At 51.6% G+C, this 18,301-nt stretch overlaps 1 protein-coding gene across 4 annotated transcripts in view; it reads left to right on the forward strand.

Annotated features, from left to right (window-relative positions):
- Positions 1-18,301, forward strand: part of LOC116939200 (CAP-Gly domain-containing linker protein 2-like) — a 59,540-nt gene that overhangs the window by 32,969 nt on the left and 8,270 nt on the right. For 2 of the 4 annotated variants that reach the window (XM_032947327.2, XM_032947329.2), the window contains 13 exons: positions 231-355; positions 2,361-2,571; positions 2,954-3,151; positions 3,419-3,522; positions 5,356-5,416; positions 6,038-6,167; positions 7,286-8,115; positions 10,332-10,392; positions 10,568-10,651; positions 11,623-11,876; positions 12,579-12,628; positions 17,588-17,699; positions 17,814-17,929. In XM_032947327.2, the coding sequence (XP_032803218.2) occupies positions 231-355; positions 2,361-2,571; positions 2,954-3,151; positions 3,419-3,522; positions 5,356-5,416; positions 6,038-6,167; positions 7,286-8,115; positions 10,332-10,392; positions 10,568-10,651; positions 11,623-11,876; positions 12,579-12,628; positions 17,588-17,699; positions 17,814-17,929 (2,336 nt within the window). Of the gene's footprint in view, positions 1-230; positions 356-2,360; positions 2,572-2,953; positions 3,152-3,418; positions 3,523-5,355; positions 5,417-6,037; positions 6,168-7,285; positions 8,116-10,331; positions 10,393-10,567; positions 10,652-11,622; positions 11,877-12,578; positions 12,629-13,771; positions 16,973-17,587; positions 17,700-17,813; positions 17,930-18,301 lie in introns of those variants that run through there. The other 2 variants (XM_032947328.2, XM_032947330.2) reach the window with 2 other exon arrangements.

Consider the following 18,301-nt stretch of genomic DNA (forward strand, 5'->3'; position numbering starts at 1 on the left):
TATCTCAGTCTGGAAGGATTATGTTAAGCGAGGTACACCCAAAGGGATATTTCTCAACAACCCACGCCGACAGCAGCATTTTTATAACATTCCAACCGTGACGAATTCCTCCGATTCCTAGTGAAGAACGACCGCCACCACTTGGCACGTCGCATCGCCCGCCGCGTCTCCATCAACCCCGCCGCGTCTCCATCAACCCCGCCGCGTCTCCCTGCCCGGGGCTGTTGCAGGTGGGCGGCACCAAGGCGGGCGTGGTGCGCTTCGTCGGAGAAACGGACTTTGCCAAGGGCGAGTGGTGCGGCGTGGAGCTCGACGAGCCGCTCGGGAAGAACGACGGCGCTGTCGCCGGCACCAGGTACCGTACAGAGAGAGAGAAGGCGAGCGGGGAGAGAGAGAGAGAGATCGAGGAGGAGAGAGAACAAGGCACCTGCTGGCGATGTTCTCGACTGAATTAAAAAGAACATTGAAACTGAGAAAGGTAAAGGGGCTTCGCGGAGAAAATGTGATCATGCAGAGATTGCAGCAGCAGCAGCAGCAGTGGTGCCGCATGCCTGGGTTTAACAGAATCTGCATTAATTTCCCGAGTGGGTAGAATTTGGCACCGGTTCAACCCGTGGCTGCTGCTGCGGCCTTTCTCGCTCGTTTGTGGTTCCTCCTCCTTGAGCCTCTGAGTCATCCTTTCTCTTTTCCCTCTCTCTCTTTGAGAGCGAGCGGACGCTGCGGCGGCGACGAGCGGTGGTGCGAGTTACAAGTTTAAATTAAGATTTGGCGTTCATATTGGAAGTCGTTTGGTAGTCTTGACGTTAACAAGGTGAGAGCAACATTTCAATTTTCATACTCGAGTTGGATATGATTGACTCAACCTGGACGACGGTTTGCTGGGATAACGCATCTTTGTTGCAATTCTGGTGACGCTCTGATTTTCCAGGGACGAGTTTAAATCCGTCGCGGCAGAAGCGAGCAGGCGCGTCGTTATCTTGTCTCTGAACTAATGTTTTTTTTTTGCGGTCGCTGCAACTTTCTACAAGATCGTAATACATACATGCAAAATAGTGTACGCTCTTCTTGTATGTGCTTGAACTGATGCAAGACCTTCTGGTGATTGAAGCGTAAGTGCCTCCCACCGCTTAGGTGCTATGCTTGGTCCAATATAATTATGCACTATGCGGAGAAAGCGGGCGCGTATAAATGTTGCGAGTCGAGCAAACTGCCTCTCTGCCTCCATAATAGAGGGGGGTTTTTTTGCCTCTGCCTCACCGTCGCACAAGATACGAAATAATTCGCCCACATTTGGTGAATTCTCACAAACTCGCGACCGTGCGTCGATTTGATACTTGATTAGTTTGTTCCGTCTTGTCCGTGCAGTTTCTCGAGATGTTATTGCCTCATTCGTGTTCTCGCCCGTTTTGCTATCTCATCCGTTTCACTTAGCGATAAAGCAACATTTGTATACATTGTGAGTTCGTCATAAATAACTGATTTACATCCGTCGTAAATTACCAATGAGCGTAACCATACATTTTTAACCAAAGAACCGATCAATATTTTACATGCCTACCCACTACCTCCAAAGACATAGGTTCCCCATATAGCCTTGACATACTGTTGGGACAAGTGCTATTAGTTAGTATCTATGAAGGCGGGCACAGCACAATGAGATGGTGGTGTGGCTAGGAGCACATCTGGCCCCCTTCGTCTCCCCAGTGCTGATGTTTACACATCGCACCAGGTACTCTTTCAGGGCTGAGTGAACCTAGCGGAGGCCCGTCACTCATATTATCCATGACTGGAAATCAAACTCAGGTCACCGGGTTTATAGTGCAGTGTGCTAACCACGGTGCCATTGTAACGGGATTACAAGTCGACCTAGGGGAGGCCCAGGGACCGGTTAAGACATTCATCGCCTATGTTGGCTGCGAGCGGCAATCAAACTCGTCACCATGGCACATAACTACTTCGCCTGGTATACAGGAGGTCGTGGGTTCGATCCCGACCCTGTGATGCCTGCTGTATATTTGGAGTTTGCGTGCTATCCCCGTGGTCACGTTTTTTTTTTTCCTCCGGGTCCTCCGGTTTTTCCCTCCACATTTATAAACGTGCGTTTAGGGTATTTGGCTGCTATAAATGTCCACGTGACAAGCCACTTCTTCGAGCTATCATATGTGGCCAGGTCGCTTCTGAAAACGAGTTATATAGCTCAGTAAGCCTTACCTATTGAAATAAAAAATAAAAAGTTTTTTATCGTTTCAACTCGGGTCGCTGGGCTCGTGGAGCAGTGCAGTGCGCTAACCGCTGTGCCGTGGCTCCCCGCCTCACGCCCCATGCGATCTCTTGCCGTGCACGCGCGCGCACGTGCGCAGGTACTTCCAGTGCCAGCAGCGGTACGGCCTCTTCGCTCCGATCCACAAGGTGGCGAAGATCGGCTTCCCGTCGACGTCTGCGCGTCGCAAGATGAAGCGAGCGTCGGCCTCGGGGTTCTCGTCGCTACGCCACAGCCCCAGCAGCTCGACGGTCAGCTCGCTCAGCTCCGTGGCCTCGTCGGTCGGAGGGCGGCCCAGCCGCACGGGCCTGGTGAGAGAGGAGCGCTGACACGAACAACGACGACAACGATGATGTCGAGTAGAAAGATGACGACGACGACAGCAGTAGTAATGATGAAAATTTTCCGCGCAGGTCTTGGCGGTCGGTGTTTGCGATTCGCGGTAGATTTTTGAGGTCGCCCACAGTGGGGAGAGAAAATGAAAATCAGAAAGGGAAATGTGGAAGATGGATTTGGCTGTATGCACATGGACACAAATGGGTCATAAGTAGCCAAGAAAATAAAATTGTCGCACGTACCAAGCGATTTACCATTGCTCCGGCTCACATGCCGGTGAGATTAACACAAATCCCTAATGGTCGGCCCTCCCTCACTCACTCACTCCCTCCCTCCCTCCCTCTCTCCCCGCGACAGCTGACGGAGACGAGCTCGCTCTACTCGCGTAAGATCGCGGGCAACACGGCGCTGCAGGAGGCGCTCAAGGAGAAGCAGCAGCACATCGAGCAGCTGCTGGCCGAGCGCGACCTGGAGCGCGCCGAGGTTGCCAAGGCGACCACCACCGTGGCTAACCTCGAGCGTGAGCTCGGTGCCCTCAAGACAACGCACGACAAGGTGGCGACGCGGCGCACGCGCCCGCACACGTTGCGACGACGGTCTCCCGCGCGCGTGCGCACGACACGCGATTGTCCGTCCGTCCGTCCGTCGTTGAGTTTGTCCGTCTGTCCTTTTATCGGTTCGTGAGTTCATTCATTCGTCCATCCAGTCACATCTTTAATTTTCCCATCTGCCTGTCCATTCCAGCGACACCGTGCAGATGCGAGTAATGGCTACGGTTGTGTCAGAAAATAACCCCCGTCCGCTCGCTTGCCCGCCCGACAGTCCACCGCGGAGATGGCGATGTGCCTGTGCGAGCTCAAGGCGGCGCTGGAGGTGACGGGCAGGGAGAAGGGTGAGCTCATCTCGCAGCTGGAGGAAGAGCGAAGGTGAGGAGGAAATCTTCGCCGGTCGGTCAGTTGTCGAGGCTCATCATCAGCCACGAACTATCCACCGCCATACGTAGGCCTCCCCGTGCCGTTGTCACACCTCGTGGTCTCGCGGTGCCGCCATCCGTCTCGCTCCAACGCATGAGCTGATCTCGTTGATTTATCGCCCCCCCCCCACCCCACCCCGCAAGTTCTTTCCTTTGGCTGCCATTTGGTCACCAGTCTCGCCCAGCAACCGTTCGTTCCGAGCCACGATGTCTCCTGCCCAAGGTCCGCTCACATTCCTTAACGGTCAACGTGACGTCTCTGTGCACACCGGCAATTGGCTGCGTCATCTCTTGGACATCGTTAAAGTCCAACTCGCATTGCGTCAGCCTGTGATCACTTCCTGTGTTGAATCTACCGAGGGCGGAGACATCGCCGGCTTTCTGAGTTACTCCACTAAGGCTCTGCCATGTCACCTCTCTCGACGCCTTTTTGAACAGGGCTGCAAACATCATGGGACCTCCTTTGCCGGTACCAAAATATGAGAATAGGGTTTTCCCCTTTGTTTCTGGCAACAAAACAGGTGTTACGATGTTAAAACACCAAACTGAAAGCTTTTACAAGGAATCATGTCTGCATTGACCACAATACTTGTGGTCAGAATGCAAACACGCCTTTGGCGTCCTCTGGACTGACACCGTTTTGAGGCGAGGCTCAAAAGAAAGCTGTTTCTGGTGTGGACCAATCAGTTTCAAAAACAATGCATCATATTATCAGAGTGTTTTTTCTTTGCATTCTGACCACAAGTATCGTGGTTAATGCAGACATGATTCCTTGTTAAAGGTTTCAGTTTGGTGTTTTAACATCTTACTCTTTGTTTTTTTCGGTAAAGTCACGTAGGTAAAATAAAAATAAAAGAAAATAAAACAACTAAATTAAATCACGACGTTTCGGAGGCAACACAAGCTTCCGTCTTCTGGTGGAACAGACGCAACAAAGTTTGCTGTATCAAGTGTTTTATTTTATTTTTATTTTACCTACGTGACTTTACCTAAAAAAAAACAAAGGGTATGAATTCTTGCAGTCACGAAAGCTTAAAATCTAGTTTTAACATCTTACCACCTGTTTGTCGCCAGAAAAAAAAGAGGAAAACCTCTTCTCATGGCTGCAAACGCTAAAGCCGCTCTCCTCTCTAGCTTCTCTCTCCAGTGCCAAATTTACCGATCATGCCGTCCTCTCCACTCATCTTTCAACTGTCTTTGGCGTTTCACGATCGGGGCGGTCGGAGGTTCACAAATCCGTGCGAACCGACGGCCCTTGTTTGCCTCCAAAGCGTCGGACCGCAGGCGCGCGCCACCACACGCCGTTGCCTTCCGCTGCGTCGGTGTTTCGTGCTGCGCGTCGTTTGGCACGACGTCCCGACGATTCGCTCCTCGTGCCAGGCGCTTCTTCGCGAACTGAATTGTAGCGGCTCACTCTGTCACAACAACGACGATCGGCGTCGCTGTCTCACCGTTGCCGATGTTACCGGTTCTGGATGTTGGCTCGGCTCTTTCCGACGTACGCCGGTGGCCACTGTCGTTATTCTCTGTCTGGGAGGAAACTGGAGCTCCCAACACGTGGCACGAAACGTCGGGCATCGTGCCGTACAACGCGCGGTACCACCCGAAAACGCATCGGAGAGCGCCTCACCTTCTGTCACCTGTGACCCGATTAGAACGTGTAGCCATTTGTGGTGGCGAATAATCTCTCCCCACGGGCGTTGAATACTCTGTCACTCGTGTTGTCAGTTGTAAAACCCCACCCCCCCTTCTTTTCTTGGTTACATGGAATCCCCCGGGTGGCCAGGAGAGTTGAGGACCTGCAGTTCTGCGTTGAGGAAGAGTCCATCACGAAGGGGGATCTTGAGGTACACATTGCGACGCTTGCTGGACGTGTGTATGTATGGGCCAACAGAGAAAAGGCTTGAGGCATAAATAATGTGCCTTGAAATGTAATTTCTTAATGTTCACTACATTAAGAAATTACTTGAGTGCAAGTATTTTTTTACACTTGCACTCAAGTAAAAAAATACTCTGAATTGTTGTTAACTCCGTCAGGGAATAGGATTTGGTTTTATGTCTTTGATGCTACACTGAGCAACTCGTTCACGAAGAAATTTGGAAAGCGATCTCAGATTAAGTTTTTAATTGAAAGATACGTGGACGTGGACTCGTGCGCAAAGAGAGATTGCGTTGTTGAAAACAAGCGCTGTAAATAAGAATTTGCAATATCACGTATTCATTTCTGAATCTTTCTTTACATAAAAGTCCATATCAAGAGGAACCCACACACCCAAAGTTCCCTCTCCTTGGAGCGGTTGCGCATTTTGGGGGGGGGGGTGAACTGTACATTACCCCGACCCCACCTCCCCTGCCGCGGCGTTCACCGCGTGGTGCCATCCTTGGGGGCGGCCGCGCTAGCCGCGCGGACGCAAAGATCACGACGTCGGCAGCTGCTCCACCGCGACCCGCTCTCCTCCCGACCGCAGGCGCTCACGATGAGGGAGAGGTCGCGTATGCGGGAGCTGGAAGCTGAGCTGGCGCTGCGGAGGTCGGAGGTCGCCGAGCTGAGGTCGCGGCTCGGGGAGGGCAGCGCAACACCGTCGGCCCGCACCCCCGGTCAGAGGCCCCCCACCCTCGATTGTTTTTGCCCTCGATCTCCCCTCGTTTACTCCTCGCGTGGCCCCGTTTGTTCCGCGCCCTTTTAACGTGAAAGTTCGGTTGAATGGGGCGGCCGGGTTGAGTCGATAGAAACTGCTATGACTTTAAAACAAATATTGAATTGTTAAAAGAAATATCTTTTTTTTAATCATGTAAGGGCCACTGAGCTATGTAGTTCTTTTTCAGGAACGGCCTGGCTATCACAAATAATAGCTCAACAAAGTGGCTCATCATCATGTGGACATTTATTGCAGCCAAATACTCGAAGCACATGTTTCTAAGTGTGGAGGTAAAAGCCGGAGGACCCGGAGAAAAATCCACATGACCACGGGGAGAGAGAGAGACACGCAAACTCCAAATATACAGCAGGCGTCAGGGTTGGGATCGAACCCACAACCTCCTAGAGAGATCGGCATTGTGTGTGGTTCAAGCCGTGTTTGACCGCTGTGGCAGCTTCCCCCACTGAGTGCTCGCCGTAGTACCAAACGCTAAATTGTCATTCATCTTTATTTGTAAACGTGACGGACATTCACAGAACTAGACAAAGGTTAAAACAAACAAGGCCTTCTTTTTTGTTTTGGCACATTACTGGTATTCTTGGTTCTTTCGGTAAAGCCACATAGAAGGGAAACAATAAAATAATATAAATATCAAACAATAAAATTATCACGACGTTTCGACTGCAACACAAGCAATCATCACCTGATGATGATTGCTTGCATCACCTGATGATGATTGCTTGTGTTGCAGTCGAAACGTCGTGAGAATTGTATTGTTTTATATTTTTATTATTTCATTGTTTCCCTTCTACGTGGTGACTTTACCGAAAAAACCAAGAATATGAATCCCTGCAGTCACAAAAGCTTTAAATCAAAACATGACTGGTAGTCGTAGAGATAGTGTCGCTATGACTGTAATTGCCACATTATTGAAGCAGGATATATTTATTTGTTTATTGAGGTGTAGGGAGGGGTGGGTCTCTCAACATCAGCAGCAAGCCCCTCAAGGGCCCCCTCGCGCTGGCCCTGCCTGCGAGAGGGCGCCGTCAATCAACCACCTCTTTGTCGCCTTTTCAGACGGCGGCGGCATCGGCGCGGACACCGGCGGCATCTTGAGCCTCCAGCAGGAGCTGGACGGGCTGCGTGAGCAGCTGCAGGCCGTGAGCCAGGGCCACCAGCAGGAGGTGAACGTTCTTAAGGAGCACCTGCTGACCACCCAGCGGGACCACCAGGCCGAGCTGCTCAAGCTGCGTGCCGCCAACGAGCAGCTGTCGGAGGAGGCCAAGATCCTGCAGGCGCGGTATGAGCGCGCCGGCAGGGAGAACCAGGAGAACCTGGAGCAGTGGAGGGGCCGGCTGGAGGCCTTGGCGCAGGAGCACCAGAAAGCCATGGAGGATTTGAGGACCTCCCTGGTGTCCGGCTGCGAAGCCCACCGCAGGGAAATTGCCGAGCACAGGTCCGTCGTTGAGAGCTTGAAGGCCGAGGGCCGCCAGGAGCTGGAGGTTTGGAGGGCCAAGCACAGCGTGGAGGCGGGCGCCGTCGCCAAGGAGAGGGAGCAAATGCGTCGCGAGCTCGAGGAGGTGCAGGAGGAGAAGGAGAAGGAGATCGAGCGGCTGAGGGCGCAGATCGAGCTAATCACGGACCAGCACCTGGTGGAGCTGGAGGAGACATTGAGCAAGCAGCACGACGCGGAGGAGAAGCTCAAGGAGCTGGAGGAGCAGCAGGTGGTCGGCCAGGAGGACGGCGACGTCCTCATGTCCCTCCGCGCCAAGCTCGCCGTGGCCGAGCAGAAGACCAAGGACTACGAGAGCCTGCGCGAGGAGGTGGCCCACGGTCGCGAGGAGGTCTCCAGGCTGCAGGAAAAGCTCCATACCCTGGAGGACATCAAGGTGGCGGTCAACAACAATGTAAGTGTTCTGGTTCTGGTTGTTTTTACTCAAGTAAAAAGCTTCTCCAGTTCTGAGACGTGTGAAAACGCCTTGGCCTAATTGCCAACGGTCTGCAAGAAGCGGTGAATGCCCGACCACAGCACGCCTCGTGCTTGGATGAAGTTGCCTGTTGAAGTATGAAAAATAAGAGGAAGTTTTACCCTTTCTAGCAATGAAACAGATGTTAAGATGTTAATGCACCAAATAGAAACCTTTTCCAAAGCATAATGTCTGCATTAACCACACGTACTTGCGGTGACCATGCAAACAAATATGCTCTGATCATATATGCATTGTCTTTGAAACTGATTGGTCTACACAAGAGACAGCCTTGTTCTTTAGGGCCCAGTCTCACTAGCAGTGTCAGACCAGAGAACGCCAAAAGACGAACAGTACAAAGACAATGCATGTATCACAGCATTCATAGATCGGGGTGAGTCATTGCAGACGTCTCTCTCTCTCTGTCTCATAATTTATCGGGGGCTGTTCTCTGACACTCGGTGGAGCCACTGTTCAACGTACGTATGTACGTACGTATGTACGTTGAACTTCTTTCACGCCGGACGTAGCCGACCGTGCAAATTCCAAAATGGAAAGTCGTTCGTCCGATTGCGAGAGCGGTTAGTCGATCGTGCGGGGTCACGTTGCGGCGGGGTTAAGTGAGAGTACTCCCACCAGTTGCAAGCCATCCGGCCGGCGTGAAAGAGTGGGCCAGAAATACCCTCGAAGAGCCCCCTGTCGTTTTACGGAGGCCCCTTCCGCCAACAGTGGCGTGAGCAGGCAGTTCGCAGGGCTGCGCTTTTACCTCTACCGTGACATCGCTGCAAGTGACATAATTGGAATGTCGCTAGGTGGAAGGGTAAGGAAAGGAAAATATCAGGATAATCGTCTTCACTTATCTGCTTCTGTTCCTCCCTTAAAACCCATCTGAGTCTAGCCCATCCTACTGCTACTCGCTGTCCCCCACCCCATAGCTACGATCAGGCCTACCCCTATCACTACACCTAATACTACCCTTACCACTATCACTACCCTTGCCCCTATCACTACACCTATCACTACCGCTAACCTTACCACGACCCCTATCACTACACCTAATACTACCCTTACCACTACCCCTACCACTATCACTACCCTTGCCCCTATCACTACACCTATCACTACCCCTACCCTTACCACGACCCCTATCACTACACCTAATACTACCCTTACCACTACCCCTACCACTATCACTACCCTTGCCCCTATCACTACACCTATCACTACCCCTACCCTTACCACGACCCCTATCACTACACCTAATACTACCCTTACCACTACCCCTATCACTACACCTATTACTACCCTTACCACTACTCCTACCCCTATCACTACCCTTGCCCCTATCACTACCCCTATTACTACCCTTATCACTACCACTATCACTACCCCTACCCTTACCACTATCCCTATCACTACCACTATCACTACCCCTATTACTACCACTATCACTACCCCTACCACTATCACTACCCTTACCACTACCCCTTCCACTACCACTATCACTACCCCTATCACTACCACTATCACTACCCCTATCACTACCCTTGCCCCTATCACTACCACTATTACTACCCTTACCACTACCCCTACCACTATTACTACCCCTACCCTTACCACTACCCCTATCACTACCACTATCACTATCCCTATTACTACCCTTACCACTATCACTACCCCTACCACTATCACTACCACTATCACTACCCCTACCACTATTACTACCTCTACCCTTACCACTACCCCTACCACTATCACTACCACTATCACTACCCCTACCACTATCACTACCCCTACCTCACTACCCCTGCCACTACCCCTACCACTATCATTACCCCTACCACTACCCCTACCACTATCATTACCCCTACCACTATCACTACCCCTACTCCTATCACTACCTCTATCACTACCTCTATCACTACCCCAACTCCTCCCACCCATTCTCCTAACTGTCACCATAACTACACCACCGCCACTCTTAATAAACCCCAACTAGTTATCTCTGCCACTGTCACCTCATGAGCCATTTTATCACCGTTGCAAAGCGCCTTGGAATAAGGCGCTCCTTGTGCACCTACGCAAGATGTAAGGAGACGGGATAAGACGAGAGTACGCGCTTACTGAATGGACCTTTGCCTGCGCGTTTTCCGCAGACGCAGGACATGAACGGGACTCTGGAGGGCGGTGACCAGAAGCTGGAACACGCCGTGAAGGGTCCGACGCCACCCCCCCCCACACCCCTCGACGGTCCCCCCGCACGCCCCCACGCACGCCCCCACGCACGTCCCCACGCACGCCGCTCCACGTTTGGCGCTCTTCTAAGGACGCGCTTTGCGTTGTCGTTGGCGCCGCTGACAGGAACGCCACCGTTGCCTTGTTCTTCGTGTAGACCTGCTCTCGAAGCTGAGCAGCAAGGAGGAGGAATGCAGAAGCCTCGGCCTGCAGCTTGAGAAGGCCCAGCTGCAAGTATCAGGTACTCGGGAAACAATGCAACCTCTCTTGCATTTGAAAAGCTCCGGCTTAGCTTCTCATTGATTCATCATGGATTTGTGAGTTAGGCCACGTCGTGATCTAGGTAAAGATCTGGTCAAATTTATGTCATGAGACCCTCCACCGCCTGACAGCACCAAACAAGTTTAATTGTCACGTGTCGGACAAATCTGACTTTAAATATGTATCTAATAGTTAAATATAATTGTGAGAATTGTTATTCAACTACCGATGAGGTGAAACAATAAAAATTGGTGCAATATTAAATGATTGTACAACGTGGACATTTAATTTGTTTGACCGTGTCAGGTGGTGGAGGCTTTCATGACAAAAATCTGGCTAGAAATCGTTTCATAGCCAAACCCCAAAATCAATAACGAATCATGTTGTGGCTCAGAAAATCTACGTATTAAACTAGCTTCTCATTAATTTGGAATCATTAATTTGTTGGTTTAGATTCACGAATAACACTCCTTTCTTGGCAAGCGCAGCGAGTGGTGAGATTTAACGAATTACCGCGAATTTGGAATCCCAACGATCCATACAATTCCGTCGACTGTACGCTTCAGACGTTGAGAACGGCTGCTGTTACCTCCCCATGGCCGGGACACTAGGCTCACACGTCGTCGTCATCATGGTCATCGTCATTGTTGTCATCGTTGTTGTCGTCGTTGTTGTCGTCATTGTTGTCGCCATTGTTGTCGGCATTGTCATCATTGTCGTCATTGTCTTCATTGTTGTCAATGTCGTCATTGTTGTCATTGTCGTCATTGTTGTCGTCGTTATTGTCGCTATTGTTGTCGCCATTGTTGTCGGCATTGTCGTCATTGTCTTCATTGTTATCAATGTCGTCATTGTTGTCATTGTCGTCATTGTTGTCATTGTCGCCGTCATTGCCATCGTCGTAATCGTTGTCATCGTCGTTATTGTCGTCGTCATTGTCGTCGACGCCAGACGTGAAACAGAAATCGGCGGCGGGGGCCAACGAGCCGGCCAGCCTCAACGGCGCGGTGCCGGAGCCCGCAGTGGCCGAGCGGACATCCCCGCTGCCCCCCACGGACGGGGACGCCGCCGGGGACGCCGCCGGGGACGCCGCCGTGGACGAGCTGGGATCGGACCTGAGGCTGCGGCTCTCCGAGGCGCAGAAGATGCTGGAGAGCTCCGAGCAGCGCAACCAGCAGCTGCAAGCCCTCCTGGAGGCCTTCCGGGTGAGCTCCCATCGCGGCACGCCGGTCACGTTCGCCCGCCGTTTCAGTCGGCCCATTGCGAGATGTTAACCGCCTCGCCTGGTTTACAGGAGGTCGTGGGTTTGATCACGACCCTGACGCCTGCTGCTGTATATTTGGAGTTTGCGTGTTCTCCCTGTGGTCGTGTGGCTTTTTCTCCGGGTCCTCCGGTTTTTCCCTCCACATTTCAAAACATGCCTTTGGAGTGTTTGGCTGCTATCATTTGTGTTGGCCAAGTCACTTCGAGGGTTTCTCCACGCCGAGCGGGGGTTGCGGGGTTTATTTGATCGTGGTGTCCACCACGCTATTTGGTGCCGGTCGGTGATGGGAGAGGGCAGGGGCCCAGAATCGGTTCCGGTAAGCAACCAGCGCTAGTCGTGGGCGGGAATTGGACTCGAGTGGCCGGATTCGTAGCTCCAACCGCCGCGCTCGTCAAAACAAACCCCTAGCTCTGAATGGTGTGGGGAGGCATTCATCTGGCAGTGGATTTAGAAACGACTGAGGCTTGTAATTTCATTGCTAATGTTATTCGATAACGTTTGACTAAACCGTGAGCTCTGCTTCGTGCACGGGGTTATATTCTCTTGAAGCTTCTGAGAACCTCGTGTGTATGTAGTGTACGCACACGGACAAACACACACACACAGGTTTCAGTGAAACTTGGTTTTGTTGCGATTCTCCCAGAGTGCCAAAGACAGGCGAAGCGCTGCCGACTTGGAAGACGGCGACCGAAGGTAAGGTTTTTGATGTTTGTGTTTACCTCGCCTGCACGTCACTTGTTGAATTCGCGCGATGCGTTGCCGGACGGAAAACCCGCGGAAAAGGTCATGGCGTTGGAGCGTGCTCATGGCAGGCCATGAGAACCGTTCACATATCCACTCGGCTCCGCCACCCAGGCGTACCACGGTGGCAAGATGTTATCTCCGTCGCCTGGTATACAGGAGGTTGCTGGTTCGATCCTCTGACGCCTGCTCTATATTTGGAGTTTGAATGTCTCTCTCCCTCTGGTCGCGGAGATTTTTCTCCGGGTCCTCCGGTTATTCCCTTCACATTTACATGGAATCAACGAGAGTTTAGAGTATTTGGCTGCTATAAATTTCCACGTGATTAGCCACATCGTTGAGCTATCATTTGTGGCCAGGTCGCTTCTGAAAAAGAGCTTAGATCTCAGTGGGCCTTACCTGGTAAAATAAAAAAAAATAGTTCATAGTTTTTTTCTAACAGCTGACACGAGCACTCTCCCTTGGCGCCGTCGCCCACCGCGCATTGCCACGGGGAGCACTGCCGTCGTACCCGCAGCACCCATCACACCATCACAACCACAACAACCACCCAGCATGCACCACTGCCGCTCCCACACCGCTGCCACCACTGCCGTGCCGTGCGTTCTGAAGCCGAACGCGAACAAGAATCCCTCACACACCTGTGTGGCGATTTTCCGAAACTAAGTAAAAGACATGGGTAAAAGCATGGGCAAACAAACCCGTTGACCTGAAGCATTCAAATGTACGCGTTTTTTTAATTAACCGCAATGTACGAGGGCACTGCGGAAATAATGCCGATCGTCATCGCTGTTGTCATCGCAGCAGCGAGGGAAGCTACTGAATTATAGATTCTCTCGGTGGCTTTCAAAACTCAGCAATCCCTCAAAGTAACTAAGTGTCCCCCCGCACGCCTACCTGGCAAATGTGAGCCATTGAACTTGACAAGTTTTACTGTGTCACGACCACTCCTTTGAATTTGCACGCTCCCTACACAGTGCTCGCCTCGCCATCCTTTCCGAATTAATCCGTGTCTTTTTCCCTCTCTTGTTTCACGTCGTGTTTTCGTTTTTTGGCTTGCACTCTCTCACCTTGCGATTCCTCCACCATGGTAAGAACGAGCGAAGCAGACCCTCACTGACCCCGCCACCCACCCGCCCCCCACCCCGGCTGCCCCTCACCTCGGTCGCCACCCCACGTCTCCCTCGCGACTCCCTCCTTCTCCCCCCCCCACACACGCACGCACGTTACAGACGAACGGCTCCTGGGCTGTAGCGCGCATAGTGCCAAACGCTCGACAGAGTACCACCCTGCCACACCGCCACCCCACCACCACCCCTACTTCCCCCTTCTTTCGTCTGTTTGAGTAGGCGCCGCCGCAAGTAATCGTGCGTTTGTTGCAATTACAATACAATTTGTATTTATATAGCGGTGTATAAATGCAAGCGCATTTCAATACACTGTACGGCATACAGTGTGCGTATTTATTTTGTAGAGAGGGGCAGTCAATCATATTGCAAATGAAACATGGATGGATCTTGAGTTTGGACTTGAACAGAGGCAGGGAGTTAACAGCACCAATGGCTGGGGAAAAGGAGTTCTACAGTATGGGGTTGCAGCAAAGGAGAAGGAGTGACCTCCCATCGAGCGACGGTTGAGCGGGAGTAATTGATAGACTTCCTCGATTGTTGGAACGGAGAGCTGGCCTGTTGTCCTTCTGGAGTCATCTGTGCGTCTTTCCTGTCTTTGCCTCACTTCCTTGCCTGGCTCCTCACTCACTCATTCACTGTCTTGTTAGAGGAGGAGGTGGTGGTGGTGATGATGATGATGGTGGCCATCATCGACTGAGCAAGGCCAGAGTTGCCAAGTGGCCGGGTTCAATTGTTCGTAAGCACAAGTGGCCATCGTAGGTTATAAGCTCACGGGCACCAGTGGCAAGCGCGTCTCATCTTTGTTCATCAACAAAATAATGCTCTGTGCTCAGCGTGCGAGTAACTAACAGATAATTGCCAGGTCTGATGAGAGGGGATGGAAAGAGGGTTGGTTACAACTGCACCAGCGCCGCAAGCACATGGTGGCAGAGGCAGCGGGGGGTTGGAGACACAAACATTACAATAATTTATTTGTCCGATTTTACGGGAAAGAATTGGGACCCATAGCCAATATTCTACTGGCCGGGTGGCTCAGCGGTAGAGCGAGCCGCTCGCAATTGGAAGGGCGTGAGTTCAAATCCAGGTTGGTGGATGACTCATCCCATCATCCCTCTGGGATAGATAAAATTATTACCACCTTTTGGGCGAAGTAACCGTTGGTTGTCCTATGGATAGCATCGTCCCCTGCCATAAAGTGTGGAATTTCCGACCACTGGCTCAGGGCTGTGAACAGGAGATAAGCACCAATGCCTCAATGCTCATTAAGAGAAAGGAATCAGGTTGTTGTTTTTTTTACACTTCAGCCAACGTTATGCACCGGGGAACCAGATTTCTCTCGAAGGGACTGGTTATCGGCAAGTTGCTATCGTAAAACACGAGATTTTCGAGTCGAAAAAAAAACTCGATCATTTTTTGCCTCTGTTGGGGTGGCCGGGGGTGGCTGCCCAGGCAAGGCAAAGCGCCGATCCCACGGAGATAACCCAGACTCCAGCGCCAAACAATAGCTTGTGAATCGACATCTCGTAAACAGCGAGCGTGGTTTCCCTCGCTTGAACCATTCTACTGGCGCCGCTTCTGTTCGCGGCGTCGGCTGCGTTGATGCTGACCGGTGTTTGCAAGCGATGGCCTTAATTCTTTTGAAAGTGCTTGCGGGGCCTTGTCATGCAGGCTCGCAACCGTACGTTGTCCCTCCATGCGTAGCACTTTAGGTTGGACTGCACGTTGGCGCATTTTTTCACTCAAGCTTTCGCCACGCACCACTGAGGGCATCTTCATTTTTCCGCTCCTGGACTTGAATTCCCGATGGTGCCCACAGTAGCACGTGGTGAGGACCTGAGAGACGAAAGGCTCGGCACATAACCCAACCTGGAAAACTGCACCGGGACAACGTGTGGCTGCGGGAAAAAAAAACCCTTCGTGCAACCATAGGTTGCTCTGTTAAGCAACTGCGTTCCCCCCAAAAATTGCCTAATTGCCACGTGCCACTTTTAAATGAGCAATTTTTTAAAACTTTTTTTTTCGTTTTAATCTATGCGTTACGAAGAAGGGAGAGAATTTGCGGGACAGCCATGCCCCCGATTAGCTTGCTTGAATATAGGATATCCACGAGGATCAGCGATGCAGTGCATTAAACGCCTTCGCCCAAGATGCGCTGAGACTTGTCCGACAGTTCAAATGCAATGAAACAACACAAAAAACCACAACCGATTAAAACATTCGTGCGAAAACGAGTCGATCACGAACAAAATCGGCCCATTTAAAAACAAAAAAACGTTTTAAAATGTTTCTGTCGTTCGCCGACGCGCCATGGAGCACGCGAGCATGGCGCCGCCGATCGCACGGCCCCGTCCATGCCGCTGGCCGCGCCGCGTCTGGAGCCGCACTGAGCAGCGTCTTCTAAAGACCGCAATGAGGTTGCAGCGTCGTCGAACGTCCGGCGCGGGTAGAAAACGCGTAGACCGTCTAACACCCCCCGACCCCCGACCCCCGACCCTCGTTCGCGCGAACCCTACGCCGCTATAACGCCCCTTGCATGTGTCTTTCCGTCTGTGTGATCCAACGGTAAAATATTATAAAGTTAGTCATTTATTAATCGTATAATAATAATAATCAGAACAGTAACATCATCACGGCAAGACGCGGTAACACGTTTGAGCGGCCACATGGGCCATGCCACAGATGCTTGGTTTTCCCTTTACCGTCGTAGCGTAAGGGAGCATGGGACTTTGCTTTTGTGCGAGGCCCCCTGGAAACGTTGGTTTGGTGTGTTGCTGTGTTGTGTGAGAGAGAAACTGTGTGCGAGTTTATACACCTCCGGCCCAACTTGTTACCGACACCACACCTGCATTGTACATAACACCACAGTCGTCACTAATTTACGTTGTCCTTTGGTCACTCCATTACTTTGATCGCATTTTGAGTCGTCAGCGAATCCTTCCCGCGCGTTGTCGTCAGCCACGTCGCTCGCGCGCTCGCTGCACTTTGAGTGCAATTGTAGCTGCGGGTGATCGACGCTCGTTCACTTTTAAACGGTCGCTGCGCGCTACAACGCATGTATCCTCGCTATATTATCTGCTCCTCGCGGTAGTTAAGAGTTGAAGACGATGAAGAAGAAAAAAAACAACGATGATGGCAAAAGGTAAATAAAGGCAAATATTTGTAAGGACTTTGGTGGCGGTGGTCTCTGGTTGCACGCCATTGTGGTCCAGCGTCTTGACAGCTGTAAATGTTACAAAACTTCCATTGTGTACAAAGCGTCCACGACCTTTAAATGTTTAGAGGAAACCTTCAAGTTTAACATTGGTTACATGCGGCGGGGTCAAGTGTGGACATCCTCCACCTCTTCGAAGACGTCTCGCCAGCGTGTACCATCTTGAGCAGTCCTTTTTAACCCTTTACTGCAGCCTTGCACCCCTTTGGTTCTCAATCGTAAAGCAATATATAATGTTAATATCTACATAGGTTGGATGAAACAAAGTAGTTGTACTTAGGTGCCTGTGCTTAATTTGTGTTTCGATGATTTACCTTCTAACAAAAATCTGGCCACGTCTCGCATTCCCAGAAAGGGCATCTCGCACCCCCAGGGGGTGCAGCGTGCACCCCCAGGTGAAGAAGAAGAACCGCTCTCTAGCGCTCCCCACTTGTGGTGGCGAGCTTGCGCGGTGTGCAACACCGGGTTAGGCTGCCTCGAGTGACTTAGTCGGCGGTCGCCCACAGGTGAACGAGGCGTACTAACACGACACGCGTTGGGACGTGCCGCTTGACCTCTTAACCCCCGCAGCGAGGTGGTGGTGAGACAGGAATCGAACGAGAACTCCCACAATGCATCGCAACCGACGGATACCCCGAAGGATGCTGGGACGGATGCGGTTCAGAGTCCCACGCGTGGAGAGGTAAGGACGTTTAGTGATGAAGCTGGCGATTGTTGAGATGTTGGTGTTTGCCGCACCCTGGACCTTAACGCGAATCTGATAACATTCCCCCCGCATGTGCCTCGTTGACTCCAGGTTTCATTTCTCAACACGGTGATCGTGGGGCTTCAGCAGAAGAACGAGGAGCTCAAGGGTAAACTGGAGAAGCTGGTGGAGGCGTCGTTGAATGGAGATGACGAAACTTCACCATCGTGAGTCTTGCTGTCCATTACCGGGTTTTCTGTCGAACTTTCGATTTCAACGTTTGACACAATGCATATATTGTTACCATTTCAATTTTCCATTCGTGATGCTGTACTCCCGGCTCAATGATGGTGTGAGAATTAAAAGCTAGATTACAGATATCACTTAGCAAATGAAACAAAATGAAACGAAGTTGGGCAAGACGTAAAATGCTACAGATGCGGGTGAAATTAAGAACGGCATGGAGGCCGATGAAGAGAAGGAGCAAGAGACGTGGACAGGAATTGAGATGGTGAGACAAAGTTAGAGGATTTGGAGGTGCACGTGGCATAGACGCAGCAACTGATCGTGAAGAGTGGGAGACCCGGAGCGTTGCCATT

Source organism: Petromyzon marinus, chromosome 5 (assembly GCF_048934315.1).
Source record: "Petromyzon marinus isolate PM22_M1 ecotype Great Lakes invasive population chromosome 5, UKy_Petmar_22M1.pri1.0, whole genome shotgun sequence".
Lineage (NCBI taxonomy): Eukaryota > Metazoa > Chordata > Hyperoartia > Petromyzontiformes > Petromyzontidae > Petromyzon > Petromyzon marinus.